Source organism: Clinocottus analis, unplaced genomic scaffold (assembly GCF_023055335.1).
Source record: "Clinocottus analis isolate CAN_PGR_092001 unplaced genomic scaffold, fCliAna1.0.p SCAF_11, whole genome shotgun sequence".
NCBI classification, from domain to species: domain Eukaryota; kingdom Metazoa; phylum Chordata; class Actinopteri; order Perciformes; family Cottidae; genus Clinocottus; species Clinocottus analis.
The window spans coordinates 11,236,926-11,255,204 of NW_027175832.1; the positions used below are offsets into that span (position 1 = coordinate 11,236,926).

An 18,279-nucleotide genomic window follows, 5' to 3' on the forward strand; every position below is an offset into this window, starting at 1 on the left:
GCCATCAGAAACAATGAGTAATTATATAAAAATGGATCAACTTGCGTTTACCTTGCCTCAGGGCTCCAACCTTTGAAAAGGGACGATCGTAACCAGTTCATTCAGTGTCAATTGTGGAGGTTACGACTTAGTTCTGAGTTCAGTTGTTCCACAGCCACTAACTGAAGCTCTGCCTCTCGGAGCTGCCGCAGGCTCTCCTTCCAGCGAAGTAGTCTCCTGGCAGCAGAGAGGATGAAACGAAAATACAAGTCGTTTTCTCGTTTCTGCAGCTTTGGATTTAATCCAATAAACTAATTATCAAAACCTACACGAACCCTTTACCTTCAGTGTGACTGGCGAGCCCTTGAGGCAGCTCAACTTATTCATCCTCTCATTGACAACTGAAACCTGTTTTTGAATTCATCCAACATCTTTATAGTACCATCCTTTACAATCATTCCAAACTATGTTTAATACATGATAAATTGTTGTCATCCACTTCCATGTATTTCCTTACAGTTGCTGTCTGTTAGGGGTTAAAACTGTAGCTTCAGCTAAGCGTTTCAATGCCAATGTTTCCTTTCACAGTTTTTGTTTTCAATCCATCCATTATCTTTTCTCTTATCTGGGGAGTAAAGCTTTACAGATTCTCCTGGACAAGAAGACATTTCCCAGCCAGACCAAATATCTAACCTCTTGAGCTTGTTCTGGGTCCAACTGGGAACCTCTTACCATTTAGATATGCCCGGGAAACCTTACTGCCATGATCTGCACACATCTGCATTCATTGAAAAAGGAAACATTGTGCATTAAGTTTTACTGCTGGCTTATGGTAACTTACCCAAAGATGGAGGTAGCAAACAGCTGACATTGACATGACATTGATTGGTGGTCATGCAGGCAAGTCGGGCTGATGGCACTCGGCCAAGATGGAACTAGCTGCTCTGAGCAGTGGAGAAGCCAGGAAGTGTAGCTGTTACAGATGTCCATGGTACAAGGTCAGGACCCATACTAGGAGGCTTATGCAACTCAGAAAAAAAGGTTTTATAATTTAATACTAATTAGAGTAGTTTCCTGTGAAGTTTATGCTTGTTCTATATTTGAAGTCACTAAGTTCACTCCCCTTTGAGTGGGATTCAGTCAAAAGTTTGCAGAGACTGCTGGGGGCAGACGAGCAGAGAAGCAAAGTGACTATAAGCACCTAGGCTTAAAGAAATCGGGACAATGGAAGAAGCTCTGCTGCAACTCTGAGCTTCGTAGACACCATCGAGTTCAGGGACCGTTCCCACACAGCTGGCTCCGGAACACTGCAGGGTTTTGTGATGCCAAATTGAAGCATATATGTGCAGAAACATTGACAGCCATTCCAATCCTCCGCTGTGGTCCTCAATCGACACTGACTAAAGCCCCATCACTGAAGAACATTTATCAGACTTCCCACAGCATCCTTTGGGAACCCAAAAGATGTTTTCGCACATATCCAGTGGTAACCCCCAACACATTTAACACAGACCAGGAAAACCTGAGCCAAACCTTTGACATGCAGCCGAGCAGTTTCTCAACACATTATGTTAGTCTGAGAAGCTGACTTCCACGAGCAGGAAGCTCCTTTTTCAAAACAAGGCTCCAGTGAATCTTTCCTTTAGCAAACTGCTGATGCATCAGAAGCCAAGTGATGAGCTGCCCTGACCCTGTCCAAAAGCAACCTGAACATTCTGCTGAAACACTTGAATTACGACAGGCAAGCTCAGTCTGGGGACAAGCTGAGGTAGAGCGGAAACGGCTCACGCCTGTGAAAGTCTGATTTAACAGAGAATGGGAGGAGGAGGCTTTACTCTCTGCAAATTTAAATTTACAGGGTAAAAAACGCTCTCTTGTAGGATTATCCTCATATTCCTCTTTTGGCCCTTAGGCACCCTTACAGCCAACACACAACGCTTATCTCTGAGTAGTAGTTAAGTCTTACGGAAAGGCTGAAGAGAGATGTGGGCAATGACAACTTTGATGTATCTGTAACAGAGGAGGGTTGGAGGTGATTAAAGTACACCAACGCTGCATTCTCACTTATTTGCAATGGCAAATACATTTTTGAAGAGAACATTATGGTTTACTATTAACATAAGGACATATTATTTAATGTATCTGGCAAGTAACAAAGATGTTGACATTGAATTATTAAACTTTTTATCGTTGTGTTTAGACACTCTATCACGGGAGGCACGGAGAGAGGTCCCAAATGCAGATGCGTGGTGAAAGAAAGTAACTTTATTCCTTCCAGAACAGGCAGGATTCTCAAAAACAAACAGGATTCTGACAGAACGGAACAAAAAGCAATGACAGGAACAGGACTACACACAGAGTACAACGAGGCGAGGGAACAGAAGACACACAGGGCTTAAGTAGGAGGAGTGGGTGATAGACACAGCAGGGGAAGGTATGGGTGATTGGAAACAGGAGGAAACAATCAGGGACCAGGGCAGACAATCAACAGAGCAGGAAGTGCCGGGAACACAGAGAACACAAAAGACACAGACTACAAAATAAAACAGAAACCCCGGAAAAACCCAAATTGTGACACTCGCAGTACTTGCTTAATATTAACATAAGATCCCGGTCTGGTTTAATACAGAAGAAAAGTAGGACCCACCTACCCTTTTTTAAAGCCACCTCTCACCTGTATGTGGAACATAGAAGACAATTTTGTATATAAATGTCATTTCGGGAAGACGGTTAGCCCCTCCGATTTTTAATTCTACTTTCTACTATCTGACCAGGAAAAAAAGACAACTTTTCATCTCTGTTCAGTGGAAGAGGCAGCTCGGCTTACAGGTTCATAATTTGAATATTCACATTTACTCGGTCGTTAAGTTGATTCGTAGAGTTGATTGTAGAGTTATTTTACAATACTGCTGTGGACTAGAGATACAGACCAGATGAGTATGGAAGCTGAAAATATTTCCAGTGTGATGTGCAGGTGGCCCACATTTCATTGACTTAAATGCACGGAACGTGTCGTTTGTTGAGACTCTTAATGACAGATTCAAGTACTTACAGGCTTGTGTTTGTGCGAGAAAAAATTTCAAGAATGAGTTTTTTGTCCATGACCTCACATTCTTTGATTGAGTGCTTTTGGAATAAAAGGACCACCAAAATGACCAAAAAAATACGAATAAGTATCTTCATACAAATCTTTTCAAGAGAACATGGTAAGATTACAATGAATCAGGCTCCCAGTACCTCTGATTCATCGTGGCATTTCATTGCTGCTTCCCACTATGAGATGACGTTTGTGTTTTTCTTCCTTTTTTTAAAGGGGTTGAGAAATGTTCCTTTCACTCTCTAGCTAGATATTAACTCACATCTATGTGTTGAGGATAGAACTGAAACCAAAACGCCATTATTGTTTGTTTGATCATTAATTAAACAGAAATGTTATCGCAACAGTCTGTGTCGAATCGATCTGCACCACTCTGGCTATAGCGTTGCTGGTTTTGGTCTCTGTGACGGCACAATGGTACCAAACCTAGAAACCTCACTGTGATGACAATACTTCAGAAAAGCTGTGCACAGGTACTCTACATGAGATGAATGTCTACACTATGTTTCCTGGCATTCCATCCAATAAAAATCTAAGTCTGGACCAAAGTGGTGAACGGAACCACAGCTCGAGATTGATTAAAAATCTGGTCGTACGGTGTAGCGCTGTACTCGGAGGTCAGGGAGTTTTATCGTTTGCTCTTTTCAGTCGTGACTGTTCAGGGGTTAGTATTTGTGTACGAGAGAGGGAGCGAGATACAAGGGTTTTGTTGCCGTATGTTGCTGCATATTTTTTTTCCTGCTGTTTTGTTGTCAGCTGGACATTGATATTTGGATATATCAGCAGCTAGATGCGTCGCTAACAAGTTCTTTATCTCCCCTCAGGCTGCATGTTATTTATGAACACAGAGCCGTAAATAAATGTCATTAGACGTCTATATTGGGATCTCCCGGAGCTAAATATGAAGCATGACCAGGGATAAGAATGCAGAAATGGGAAAAAAATTAATTGCTGTGTTCCACTGGAGCATGGATAAAAAAAAAAAAAATGAGTGTATCGGTATGCATGCTTAGAGTGTTAGCTCCACCAGTGGGCCTGCAGGGGACCAACTACAGTTTCAAGGCAACAGTAGCCCAGCATCTGTTTTCAAGTTTTTTCCAGATTCTCCAAACTCAGTCTCAGAGACTTCCTCAACAAATCAAGTGTGATAAGTCATCATCACATCAAGCTGTGTGTGTGCGTGTGTTTATGTGTGTGTGTATGTGTGTGTGTGTGTGTGTGTGTGTGTGTGTGTGTGTGTGTGTGTGTGTGTGTGTGTGTGTAAATACCCCTCTCAAGAATTTTAATCCTTTTACGTGTCTTACTTGTGAGCAAATGCTCTCAAGTAGCTAAATGAGACTAAAAAACTTCATCAAAATCTGATTGTCTTTTTGTTGAGAGAACCAGTGCGATTCTAACTTTTGGTGCTGGTCTGCTCTCTAGTTCAGTAGTTCTCAAATGGTCTGGCTCTGGGACCCACCATCACCCTTAATGACAAGCCGCACCCCAAATCGATGAACATTCTCAACATCCCCAATGTATTTAATGAATACAAAATAATATCAGTATACTTATTTAAAGGATTTGCATTTTGGTGCCATGCTGTTGAATAACTCTCAAAAACGTCTTTGTCTGCGAGCGAGTGATGCAAAGTTCCCTTGGTACTGGGCTGCACAGGAAGAATGTAAAAAAAAAACAGGAAAAAAACCCCCACCAAGGCCGTTATTATTTTGAAAAATGACCGGATACATCCGTCTGTGCGTCTGAGCCTCTTACTCTTGACATATGTCAGAGGCTACGTGATAACGTTGTCTCAAAAATGAAACTTAAATGTACGTTTCAAGTCTGTCGCAGTGCCGATGATCTGGATTAAAGTCAAGACGGGAATGTCCTAAAATAGCCAAAAAGTTCTGAAAACCTGCAAGCAACATCCTAACCATGAGTGTGAATACAGATCGCAATCAGGAGTGTTGCATGCTGGGTGTGGAAACCTTGAGTGTGAATACAGATTGCGAGGAGTAGTATAACATTTCTGAACTTTAGGTTGTAGAGTCAATTTAACGTGTTTGAACGAACCTGGAACATGCTGCTAAAACATAGAGGAACGAGCCGGCCTAAAAAAACAACAACACTGCGCTGCATAAAATTCCCTTCAAAATAAAATCACAGGATTAAAAAAAAAGAAATTTATTCAATTTTTTTTCCCAAGCAAAGGTCCATGCCCCACCAGTTAAGAACCTCTGCTCTAGTCTATAGCGAGCCCGACGTGTTGTTAGCGAGTGTCCTATCAAGAGAGAGAGAGTCAAAGTCCTCAGTAACGTTACAATTCTGGATGGAGCAGTGCAGTGTGTGTGCAGATTATTTGTTTATGAATAAAATATGCAACTCCTCAAGACCAAGAACAAGTACCTGTGTCTTGCTTGCTACATGCTGATTAAAAGCTTTTCTTAAAGTTAGAATAGTTCAGGCACAAGTGGGGTAATTGTATTATCAAGTACTCATATTGGTACAAATACGCAAATATAAGTACTTGGTCAGAAATATTGGACAAGACACTTACCACCAAAATTGCTCTGTGTGACTCTGTGAATGAGTCTGAGGTGGCTCCTGCATGGTCGCCCCAGCCATCCAGTATGTATATGAGTGTAAATGGGGGAAAGACATGTAGTGTAAAAGCGCTTTGAGTGGTCGGAAGACGAGACAGGCACGATGCAGGTACAACTCCATTTACTATTTACCGAAAAAAAACATTCTTTGATTTCATGCGCTGTGTGATGGCACACTATAGCAGCAGCTATAACCCATACAGCCGGAATAGCCTGCACACGGCGGAGCCAGCAGCTGGTAGCTATCGGTGCTAACAGCACAAACAGTGTTAACAACAGCAACAGAACTACAGGCTGAATTATACTTCTGCAACTCCAACTCCGGCTGGCCACGCAGTCGGATTGACGGACTCGTTTTGATTTTTAGTTCCCGTGCGTTTTCCATACGCCAGAACAGTATGTGGCACAACGACCGTTTAAGAGTCGACCTGCACACCGACGTTCACCGATATCTCCCTCCAGGAATTCACCTCCATCTGCGTGTCCTGATACTCCGTCAGACGGGTTCTATAAATGCTCATATTTGTGGACCTCTTCAGCCAAACGTTCTTCAACGGGAACTATTGTTCGTGTTTCTGCTATGGCTTTTAAAAACAGCGGTACTAGGCTATGAAACCGGAAATGCGAGACCCAGAAAGGATGTGGTTAACGGACCAATCACAGCCTTCCGGGCTGCGTACGGCTCGCGTCGCTTTGACGGATAGTCAGAAATTTGGGGTGACGCACGCAAAATGGCCGATTTGACCATGCAAGGTCGGCCATGCGTGTGTTGCGTGCTTGCGTAAAACCCGAGTATAAATCAGCCTTAACTGTTCAACCAGGATGGGGAGGGGGATCACATTCACAGGACATAAGTTTTCTAGATCTTGTTTTTATGAGTCTTAGAACACTTGGTATCATTTAGAGATTGTTGTCCATTTTAATGTAGTTCTACTGAGCTCTCCAGCAGAAGACAATGTGAGTCACTCTATGCACTTAGCTTCCGGCTCAGGGATGTTGTCCATTGGCTTACTGTTTGGGTTGCGTGAATATTGTGGGTAACAGAAGGCAGTTGAGGTAAAAAATGACGACTGAGCAGGAAGCAAGCAAGAAAAGTGTCTGCGTTGTAGCAACACAGAAAGTCAGGGTTACAGAGGTCTGGTAAACTCACTGCTTTTCAACTTCACACCCCCAGACTTTTTTTTTTTTTTCATTTTCAAACTTGTAGTCTTCAGCCCACACAGCTGGCTCTGGAGACAGAAAAAGCTTATACAATTGTTTCACATACGCAGTAGTACTGCCTGACACCTGGAAAGACACTTTGATGCGTAAAATCAGCGGAGTTCCCCATAGAGCATAAAATGTATCCTAAAATGCAGAGTTTTGCAGTTTTTGTGTAAAAAAAAAAAAGAAATAAGAAAGAAAATAAAACTCTGTCAGGAATGGTTTTAATAATTAAATTTCAAGCTGAACAACCACATTCTCTAACCAACACAACAACACAGATTGTCACTGCCATCCCAAAACGACCTATATAATCTGACCTATTTTTAGATAAAGTCTACCTGAGCAGAGAAGGAATGTCTCTCCTTGGGAAATGTGAAAGGCTCTCTGTAGAGTCAGTGTCTGGGCTATTGTAGAATCATGGTGGTGCAGCATGGCGAACTCAATAAAGAGGACTTGTTCCCCATGTAGATATGGGTAGATATAGAGGGTTCATTTAAGCTATGAAAACACTACTATTTTTTATTTCAGGTAAGTATACACTAATTGAAACATAGTTCTGGATAGTATCATTTCAGCCCCTGAAATGCTACACACTGGTACTTTAAAGAAAACTGATTTCTTCAATATCAAGTCTTTTTTTCTTCTTTTTCTTTTTCTACAACAAACCAGCCACGGGACTAACAACATTGCACAACATCAGGGCAAAAGGTTTGGGAACAACTGCACCACACATATGAGTTATTATTCACACAACCTCCCTTACAAGAAAAACATAAACATTGGTCGTTTTCAAGGGTGTGAACAAATGTTCCAGAGCATCACATTAGAATCACACATCAAAGTAGCAACCTTGTTTAAACTTATTTAGTTCAGTGCTCATGAGGACACATTAAGAACTATAGTTTGGCCTATCAAACTAACATTAATAACTTTGGGCCAACACGATCAAGGTCATGTCCTGAAAGCATTTATATAAGACATATAAGACATCTATGGACATGACCTCAATATTTTTGTTTGCAACTTATTGTACAATACATACAATACATGACATTTTTAATTGAATGTGTGTGCATTTTTATGCTATTAAATTCTGATTATATCAGTGGCATAGCATGGTTTTAAAATGACAATAATATTGTTTATCGAAATTATTTCTGGGACAATATCATTCAACAAAAGTTCTGACAGGCCTAAAACACAGTGTTCATGGATTCAGATCCAGTATTCTGTGTACAACTAACTAAATGTCACTGCAGTACATTTGCAGTTTAAATAGTTTGTGAGTAAAATGAAAGTTGAGCCTGTGTAGACTTGGAAACCAGATATCATGGTTATAGGTACGAGCTGGACTTGTTGGTTGAACAGCTGGGTCAATGTCTGAAACAATGCCTCCCCCTCAACACCCCCCACCCCCTTTCTCATTTTCCTGTAGTTTCATCTTGCATCACCACCTATAAGAAAACCCCTCCTCCAGTGCCGCCCCGAACTTCCACCTGCTCCACAGCCTCCAAGCCCTACATCTCCATCACAGCCCAGAGCAGCACAGAGTCTGCACAGGTACTGCACAAATCTATTCAATTACTTCTTCCTTTATGTAGTCACACAACATCAACGTTTCCCTCTGTAGTTTAGGTTGTTTTGACTGGAAAGAAGAAGATCTCTACGACTCTGAAGCTACAGACACCAGGATCAAGAAGCTTGAATATGCCTCCTTCCTTTTTCCAAGAAAACATACTTACTGGTGGCCATTGTCTCACTCTAAATTGACTGGACCTGTTATCCAAACTGTTTTGGACCCCATTCACTGGTCAAATACTGAAGCTCGGTCAGTGGCTCCACGCTTGAAAAGTGACGCTCTACATTTCCCTCTCATATTTTGGATGTATCAGGGACGGCATGCCAGTTACCTCTCATTACATAGATATTGAATTTTCAAAATAAACTTTCAGGGTCATTTCACCTCAGCTTTTAGGTTTACTTACACATAAGAATGTTTTTTACTTAAGTTAGGTTAGGTTAAGTTTAAGAAATACATTGGGGTTTGGGTGAAAATAAGTAAGTTTGTTCAATGAAGTAGTCTATTTGTTACGTCACTAGTGTTGGATAAGTAGAGAATTTAAGTCACAACTACAGGGAAATAAGCCATCGCTGACTTGGTTTTACACGAAGCACGAACAGTTTGTTTGGCCCATGTTGCCTCACCCCGCACTTTGAGGACTTTGGTGCACTTCATACAACGTCAGTTGCTCTGGCTGTTTAATAATGACACAGATGAGTTAGTTGAAAGCCTTGTGAACAGTACCAACAAATGTTCCAATAGTAAAGCCAACCATAGCGCCATGTTCAGCGCCTAAGGTGGAAATGTCAAGACGGAATATGTGAAAAAAGACACGGCAGCTTTGAATAGTTCTTTCCGAGGAGAGATCAGTTTTCAATCCATTGTGCATCACTCACTTACTTAAAGGAATACCCACTAAATGACCGAAGGTGTTTCAAACAGTTATGACTTATGACTGCTTTTTCTCGTAAAATTTGATGTAATATTTAATGGTCAAATCAACCCTTTGTCTTGAGAGCAACGTTCCATGTTTTATAAAACCAACCAGGATGCATACATGGAAGAGGAGGGACCTAGAGGTGACATGACCATCCAATCAGGGCTCAGCAACTCAACAGAAAGCATCGACAGCATGAAGGCCCTGACAGCCGCCATAGAAGCTGCGAATGCACAGGTTTGTACTTTGCACTGATACAAATTAACTTTAGCTTTGTGTAGTTAACAGATTGTTTCTTTTGAAAAGCCAATTCACAATTTTGGGAAGTGACCTTTTGTAAAACATATAGTTTTCATTGCTTTTATGAATTGTGTATTCACAATGCCTCTTCTCATTATTCCCATGTAGGTACATGGACCAGCAAGTCAACACGTCAGTAACAGCACCATGACAGTCAGCAGCCCCACCCCTTCAATCCTGAGCAGGGTGCCAGTTGTTGAAGTTCACCGGGACGTATATAGGAAAGAAGCACTCAGGAAGGGCAAATGTCTCTCAATAGGCATCCAGGTACGTGTGAAACAGCAGTGGAGACTAAGAGATCAAACAGAGGAAATTTTAGCCTTCATTCTTGATGATTTTTAAGGGACTCATCCTGCCTGTGTCCTGTAGGTGGATGGACCAGAGGAGGTTCCAGATCCAGAGGACCCCTCCAAGTTTACCTCTGTGGGGGTGCAAGTGGAGGATGACAGAGGGTAATCTTTTTTTGTTGTTAACCTTTAACTCCAAATTTATTTGACCATTTAAAGAACAAAATGGTTGACTTATTGTATATGGCAACATCTTTACCCGGTGGAAAGTTTGCTTTTTTGCCACCAATCGCGTGACTTTGTATGTAATCTCCTCGCGCATCAAATTCGCAACACTTTTGGTGCCGCATAATAACTGTTGCTAAGGACCAGTTTTACCGACTTCTAAACTAAATGCACTTTTTGTCAGACCCCTGTCTGTTTGATCAAATTATTTTAAATAATTTAACTCATACATATTGGAAAACACAATGGTGGTGTAGTCTTGCTGATACATCATACTCGCACCAGTACAACTGGCTCTTTTCGAACTTGGAAGAACAGCACTTTTAGTCAAAGTAGCTGTAGTCCAAGCTTATTTTTGTGGTCGCTTATTCCAATATTGTGATTGTGAGTTTTGATATTTTGAGAGTTAATTTTTTGGGATTCACCTAGTTGGGCTAGGTGGTCCAGAAGCTGTGCAGTACATAATAATAATACTTATGTTAAGATAGAGGTTACAGTCAGGATCAATACTGGAAAGCACTGACAGTAAATATTCCAGATTGGATGTGGGATTCTTGGTTTGTGAATCTGACGACTTAAGGACTTTATTGATCAATCCCCTTCATGCATATGTGAATCAACAGCACAAAAGTACTTCAGTGTGGTGAAAAGGCTTAAAGCTGCAGTAGGTCAAATCTATAACAAATTAAATAATGGAACTCTAACTGTTAATGCAGTCTGTTTCCTGGGTTGAGCATACCCATTGGCTTGCTTATTTGAAATACACTATAAAGTAATTTGACTAAATAATTAAATTGTATTCAAACAGCGATGAGCATAGTATCTTTCAGATCTTAACAGTGGGGTTTATTTAAAACATTGAGTCCATTATCAGTGTTCTGCTTCTTATCCATAGCCTGGCAGCGGGTTTAGCAAGGTAGTCCAGACATCCCTCTTCCCAGCATTGTCTTCCTTTTCCTCTTGGAAGATTCCAAGATATCGACTAACCACATAATAACCTTGTTCTCTGGGTCTACACCGGGGTCCAGGTATATAGTTCAGCCCCTCTCCTGTAGCTTGGTCCCAGATCCAGCCCAGCAAGATGTATGTGTTATTGTTCCATATTTCTAGATCCGGTCGGTGCTGACGAAAGCTGACAATAAGCCCCGAGCCCAATGCCTGTCCCTGTGGGTACTGTGCTCACAGTATGGCAGCTTGATGCAATTCTTTCAGCCTGTGCCTGACCTGCATTAGGGCCTGGCCACCAGACGCTTGCTGCTGAGCTCCTCCCCCCGAGGTCTGGCACCAGGAGGTGCCCCAATTTGCGTGTCCAATTAGAGCCGGTGAATTGACCCTTCACTAAGTCCCGCTTTTAAAAGCAGACTGGCCAATCATGGAGTTGCAATGGTCAGCTATGACCAGGGTCTGACAACTTTCCAGCTCTGCTCCATAGACTTATCAGTTGTTCATCTTCAGGCTGGTTTGCTAGATTATTTCAGCTTGTCATGGTTAAACGTTGTGTGATATTAATACTTGTTACCCTGAGCGGTGTGAAGCAGTTTCTAAAATGTTTCTAAAATGTTACGTTTTTTTACATTAAAATCCTGTGGAGCAAATCATTATCTAGCATCAGCATGCATATGACACGCTAGCTACTGAAGGTATACTCTGAATATTTATACACGCTGCTTTAAAATGATTGTACTAGTGAATAAAGAGGTACAGTGTTGTTCCTTAACTTCATTGTCTTCAGTCTCCATCTCCAGGTGATAAGAAGGTTCACTTTCACACTCATCGGTAGCTTCAAATCAATTCAGTTTATTTTGTATAGCACAAAATCATGAAATTGATCCCTCAGAGCAGACATGGAAAAATCTGGTGTTAAGTATTTTTTGTCTCTTTTTTATGTTCAGGTATCGTCGTTTCCAGCGTTCCAACAGCGTGACAACAGCTGTGCAGGTAAGTTTCCACTACTGCTGTTTTGTTATCGGGTTACCCCTCTTAATTCATTACCTCCTCCACAGCACTTGTGTTATTTGTTGTGTCCGTCAACTGTCTGTTTATTAGTTAGCAAAATGTTTATAGTTAGACTGAGATCATTTAGTGTTTGAAAGAAACCCGGAGATATTCAACCCTATCCAACATGGTCTGGTGTTACAAAGGTTAAATAGACTGAATATATTTTGGAGGCGAGTGGACCTCTACTGGTCAGACAAAGACTTAACAGACCTTTACGACTCCAACAGCTATTGACTGGTTCACTTGGTCATTGAGATGTATCCATTATTCCATCCAGGCAGATATGGACATGCCTGACCTGATGGACACCCCTCTAGACTCCTCAGACACTGACATGGAAGTCCTATCGTCCGGTGCCCTCTCTCGACAATACTCCCGCGATGCTGCCACCTCTACCGTCAGCATCCAGGGCTCAGGAAACCACTACCACGCCTGTGCCTCCGATGACTATGATGATGTGGGCTTTGACCCATCCATCCTCCCCCCTCCAGACCCATGGATAGACAGTGTAACGGATGACTCACTGGACGTCAACTTCAACAGTTCTGCTATCCTGGAGGTATGGGGGGTATTCAGGGGTAACCCATGGAAAATGGGAAAACCGTCAATATGTGGATCAATGACAAAATAATTGCTTGGGTGTTTTTTTTGGTATTTCTTTTGATTTGATTTACTCACGCTTACATCTTGGTACAGGGATATGTATAATTGAACTTTGTCTATTCATGTATCCATTGCCATATCTCTCCAAGACACAGACATCTAAATGTTTTTTACATGATTTCTTCTTTATACTCAGTTCTTCACACCAGCTACATCAACGTGGCCTTTACCTCAACAGTTTGTATGTTATTTTACGAAAGACACTCCTCAATTTTTGTACACTTATCTACAAAAGCCTGCAATACGCCTTCATTTCTGCTTTTTACATGCAAACGGTCTTATCAAAATAAACGCCTGGCTTCTACTTGGTTAGGTTTATGAAGAGATTGAAGAGATAGGAAACATGGATTTTTACAATATTTACTTTATCTATTTAGAAAACGGATTAATGAACTGTAAGATTCAAGTGTCTCTGCTGTCCAACAGGGATTTAAGTATTTCACACAAAATTCACTCGCCATGCTCATTAACTGCTTCTGCTGTGTGTGTGTGTGTGTGTGTGTGTGTGTGTGTGTGTGTGTGTGTGTGTGTGCGCGCGCGCGCACCTCTATTAGCATCTGCCCGAGCTTGTTAGCAGAATCTGACTTGTGTCAAGTCAGAATCTGACTTGACACAAAGTCAGAATCTACCTTTTCCCACCCACCTGCCCGGGTGGGTGGGAACATTTTGCATTAAAAAAAAACCAACATGAATCTCGAAATTAGTATATAAAGTCTGTGTTCTGAATTTAACACACATTTATTTATTGTATTGGAGACACGGAACCACAAAAAAAGACTACAAAAAATACTGTTTTATTCATATTATTTTCTTCGATTATCTCAATTCCCTTTTTTCTTGATCATAAATAAACATGAATTTGCAGATTTGAACTAGTTTTCAACAATTTTCTTTATTAAGTGCCTCAGTGTTTTCATGAAGAAAGAAATTCTTAGGGGGATTTTTTTTTTACCTACTTGAGTATGCCAAATATTAGCATCAACATAAATAGCTCCATCATACAGCTGTAATAGTTATTGTTTCAATGGAGACATTTTTGTCCTTAACCTTTTGAAAACCATCTATGTTTAGGCCCTTTCCTCGAAAATGTCATACCCAAACTAAAAAGGGTGTATCTCTGCAACCACTAGGGCTATTTTTGTATAATTTTTGGTGTTTAATGAAAGGCTACACATGTAATAGTTTGTTGAGATGTGTAAATATGAGTCTATATGTTACTGGTTAAGAGTTAACAGAGATGATTCACATGAGGATTTAGGTCCGCCTAAAAAAAAAACACTTTCAGGATGATTATTTGTTTGAAATGATGCAGGTGTATGGTCTAAACTCTAACCCAAATCATAACACAATATGTGAACATTTTCTCTTCAATAGTTGACTTTGATAAAGTAAAGCAGAATACAGTCAGAATACAGTCAGAGATAGTTTAGTGCAGAGAACATTCAGAAGAGGTCTTCAAAATTGGCATTGGGGCACATTTGCGCACATCTGTGACATTTGAATTTTTCCATGTACCAAACCATATATTTCACTTGTATATTACTTCTGGTGTTCAATACATCTAGATACAGCAGTTCTGAGCATTTTATAATAAAACAAGCTGCAATATACAGTTTTATATCAATCGCTTAGTCTTCCCCCCGTCCTCGGGGGGGATTGGAGCTCGTGGTCTCAGTGCCTCTGTATTTTGGCTACACTGTTTATTACAGACTTGATACAGGACTTTAGGTAGAGTTTCCAAAATTCCAGAAGGTCCCTAGTGATGAATAGGGGGTGAACTCTTAATCCATGTGGATAATATGTGATTGTGTTACATTATAGTGAAAATACAGAAGTGTCTCTACATGCTGTTAAGTCTGAATGCTTGAACGGCAGGTGGTTCAGCGGTCAGTGTGTCACAGAGATGGACGCTGGTTTCTGAAGCTGCTGCAGGCCGAAACCGACCGCATGGAGGGCTGGTGTCGACAGATGGAGCTCGACCAACGGGACAATGACCTGCCTGAAGATGGTATGACTTATTGTGTGTTGTTCGTCATGTCAACACACTTCGCCCTTAAATCTGATAATAGTACATTATTCTCCTCTGGCAGAAAACTAAATTAAAAGTGAAGTAAATTAGAAAAAAAGTAAGCAAAAAGCATAGAGCAGTGGTTCCCAACCCTTTTTACTTATGACCCCTTCACATAAAGAAATGTCTCGTTACAGAGTGATGGTCTAGACCTCAACCTTTTTTCGGTAATGAAATAAAAGAAGTAATACACAGCGCTGTGCCATCAGTTTCAAATTTAATAAAGAATAATTCAATTTATAAATGTACACTTATATTTTATTTAATAGTCATTAAACAACTATTTTTAAAGGATTGTTAAATGGATACTAAATTAAATATATTTTTACCATTGGTCTATACACCTATAAAAATGTTTCTTATTCATTTCCGATCCTAATGACGTTATTTGAAGGCAATGGACACAGTTATAAAATGAGTCTTAAAGTGACAGTTCACCCCGAAATCCGAACTCTATATGTTTTCCCGTAGTGCTAATTATCCATCAAGATTATTTTGGTGTGAGTTGCAGAGTGCTGGAGCCATCGGCCGTAGAGATGTCTGCCTTCTTTCCAATTCCATGTTGGCACTATTTTCTTTCTACCGAACGTATCACTGCGCACGCTTCCTTCTGCGCAGTGATACGGTTGGCGGGTGTAGTTCGGTAGAAAGTAAATAGTGCATAAAACACAGCAAGCCCTGTGGAGTATCTTGTGTTTTAAAAAAAATATTTTTGGACACTTAGAACACCACGAGCCAAGAATCATAGTTCCATATATGGGAGAGAAAACAGACATCTCTAGTGGTGATATCACCACTACTCTGCAACACTAAAACTAGGACAAGCTCCCACGATCAAAGAGGGCTTAACTTTTTTTTGTCACTTGCCTCGTCAAAAACAAATAATTGCACCAAAGGAATCCTTAGTTCACGTGCTGCTCATCAGCACGTGTAAGAGCTAAAACACATTTAGAAGATTTTCTGTATCACAGATGGATGTACTGTCGGTTGGTCTCATTCTAAACTCTGTCTTTGCTCGCAGTCCTCGGGAAGATGCGGAGTGCTGTAGGAAGTGCTCAGCTGCTGATGTCCCAGAAGTTCCAACAGTTCAGGGAGCTGTGTGAGGAGAATCTGGTGAGTCTGAGACACTCACACTGACAACATGCAGTCAGTGTAAGTCATTTACACTAATGGGACACCTCTCACTTTCTGTGTGATGGACTTTTGCACTGACTAAGCTTTGATTTACAAACGCATGTTTCTCAGTGTCCTTTACCCATTTACTGTTTTTTTCCTGCTTTCTTTTCCAAATTGCCTCTGGTCACTCCCGTTTTATTTCCTCAACCTTATTATCTTCGCAGTGAGCTGATACCTATATAGTATAATGAAAACCCTAAGTAGAAAATTCCACCGGCCGCCACTGCCTCTAACCATTAATTAAATCTATATTCATTATTTTAAATATATGTATATTTATTATGTATAGTTGAAAAACTATACATTTACTTTAAGATGACCTTTTGTGTAAATCAATTTTGATCTGTTTTTGTCTTCCCTGGGTTTCGTCTTTGATGCTACTTCTTCCCACCGTCCCCTTTTCCACTGTCATAGAACCCCAACGCCCACCCTCGTCCTGTGGCCTCAGACCTGGCTGGTTTTTGGGATATGCTCCAGCTGTCCATCGAGAACATAAGCCTCAAGTTTGATGAGCTTCACCAGATCAGAGCCAACAACTGGAGACCCCTGGATCCCCCTGAACGAAAGGTACCTTTATACACTGAGAGATTTGGTGTCTTCACCCCTTTTCAGACATATACTTGTTAACGTTAATCTGATTGCAATTGATAGTTATTTGGCAAATCTGAACCTTCACCTAGAACACTTTTATGTAAATCATTTGCTTTGCAATCCCAATTTAACGTTGTGTCATTCTACAACCGAGTCACGTAAAAACTACGTTCCCATACAACAAAACTGCTTAACCAAATACAAGTTGAGAAAAACCTATATTCTCTCGAAGGAGGTCGGGATGGATGAAGCACAAAGCTGTGACCAGGAGAAACTAAAAGTCAACGATGACTCATTTTAGTGTGCTCAAACATAGATGTAAATGGACTGTACTTGTAGAGCTTTCCTAGTCTTCCAACAACTCAAGAGCTTCAACACTGTCATCATTCACCCAATCACACCCATTCATACACTGATGGCACAGCCCACTATTTGCAATTTGGGGTTAAGTAACTTGCCCAAGGACACAATGATATGGATAACTGGGGAATCGACCTGACAATTTTCTTATTAAAGGCTAACCCACTCTACCACTGAGCCACACTCATCGAAGTTACACAACATATGCACTTACTTTGAGCCAAACCACAATGTTATACGGAAAAAAAGCTTTTTTTCCAAAACCTGACCTTTTGTTGCGTTTGGTTTCAATTCTCAACATTAACCACGTGTTTAAAACTGCAACCATGAAACGATTACCCTGAAACGCAATTAAGAATGCAGTTTGATTGCAAAGGAAACGTCATTTTCAGGCGTCAGGATTGCATTCAATGTTTGTGTACTATCGGACATCATTAAGCGAACAGCATGATTTATTCTCTAATGATCTTACATAAGGAAAGTGATGTGAGAATGTATCAGAGGATTTACTGTGAGAAGAGCGGTGAGATGGTCATTAATCAAAGCTTCAACATAAAGATCAACTCTCAAGTTCTTTAGTGACGCACCTTGCAGGAGAACAGCAAGCGCTCTTGATCCTCCTTATCATTACATTTTATCTCTCTCACACCAGGTGCTGAATATCGCACCAGCATTGTGGCTCTTTTCTGTAAATGTCCTCTAATGTCTGAATGAAGTCATTTAGAACATTAAGGTGAAAAACACCTTTGTCTGCTTGACATAAAGCCACCACAGAGATAAAGACAACACTGTTACATAATACTGCTTTTAGATCACAGTCAGATTTACACCTTTGGAGATAAAAAAAAAACAGCTAATGTCACACGTTTCCGACTGCTTCTGTCACCAGCGTCAACAAACACCCCAATCAGAATACAGCTTGAGAGGAAGGAACACACTGACCTGATGCAATGTTGTATTCACCCAAAGACAAACTGTACAGTCCATGAAGCTTTCTCTTTGTTGTGTTTTGCAAAACCTGCAATGATGCAAGTTGATGACGTGTCTCTGCCTCCCTATTTCATTTTCATTGTTGATGGTTGATCACCAGACACATAAAGATCAGAGTATAACGTGATATGAACTGTAAGACTGTTATTATAGTGTGTTATAGTGTGTACTGGCTTTTACACACACACACAGACACAGACACACACACACACACACACACACACACACACACACACACATATATAAATATATATAT

At 40.8% G+C, this 18,279-nt stretch overlaps 1 protein-coding gene across 7 annotated transcripts in view; it reads left to right on the forward strand.

The window, feature by feature from the left end:
* The window catches only part of LOC137801748 (disks large-associated protein 1-like), a 92,993-nt gene that overhangs the window by 64,947 nt on the left and 9,767 nt on the right, over positions 1-18,279 (forward strand). For 5 of the 7 annotated variants that reach the window (XM_068599155.1, XM_068599168.1, XM_068599171.1 and 2 more), the window contains exons 7-15: positions 8,303-8,427; positions 9,477-9,602; positions 9,774-9,932; positions 10,035-10,117; positions 12,070-12,115; positions 12,453-12,734; positions 14,714-14,846; positions 15,928-16,019; positions 16,497-16,649. In XM_068599155.1, the coding sequence (XP_068455256.1) occupies positions 8,303-8,427; positions 9,477-9,602; positions 9,774-9,932; positions 10,035-10,117; positions 12,070-12,115; positions 12,453-12,734; positions 14,714-14,846; positions 15,928-16,019; positions 16,497-16,649 (1,199 nt within the window). Of the gene's footprint in view, positions 1-8,302; positions 8,428-9,476; positions 9,603-9,773; positions 9,933-10,034; positions 10,118-12,069; positions 12,116-12,452; positions 12,736-14,713; positions 14,847-15,927; positions 16,020-16,496; positions 16,650-18,279 lie in introns of those variants that run through there. The other 2 variants (XR_011079912.1, XM_068599170.1) reach the window with 2 other exon arrangements.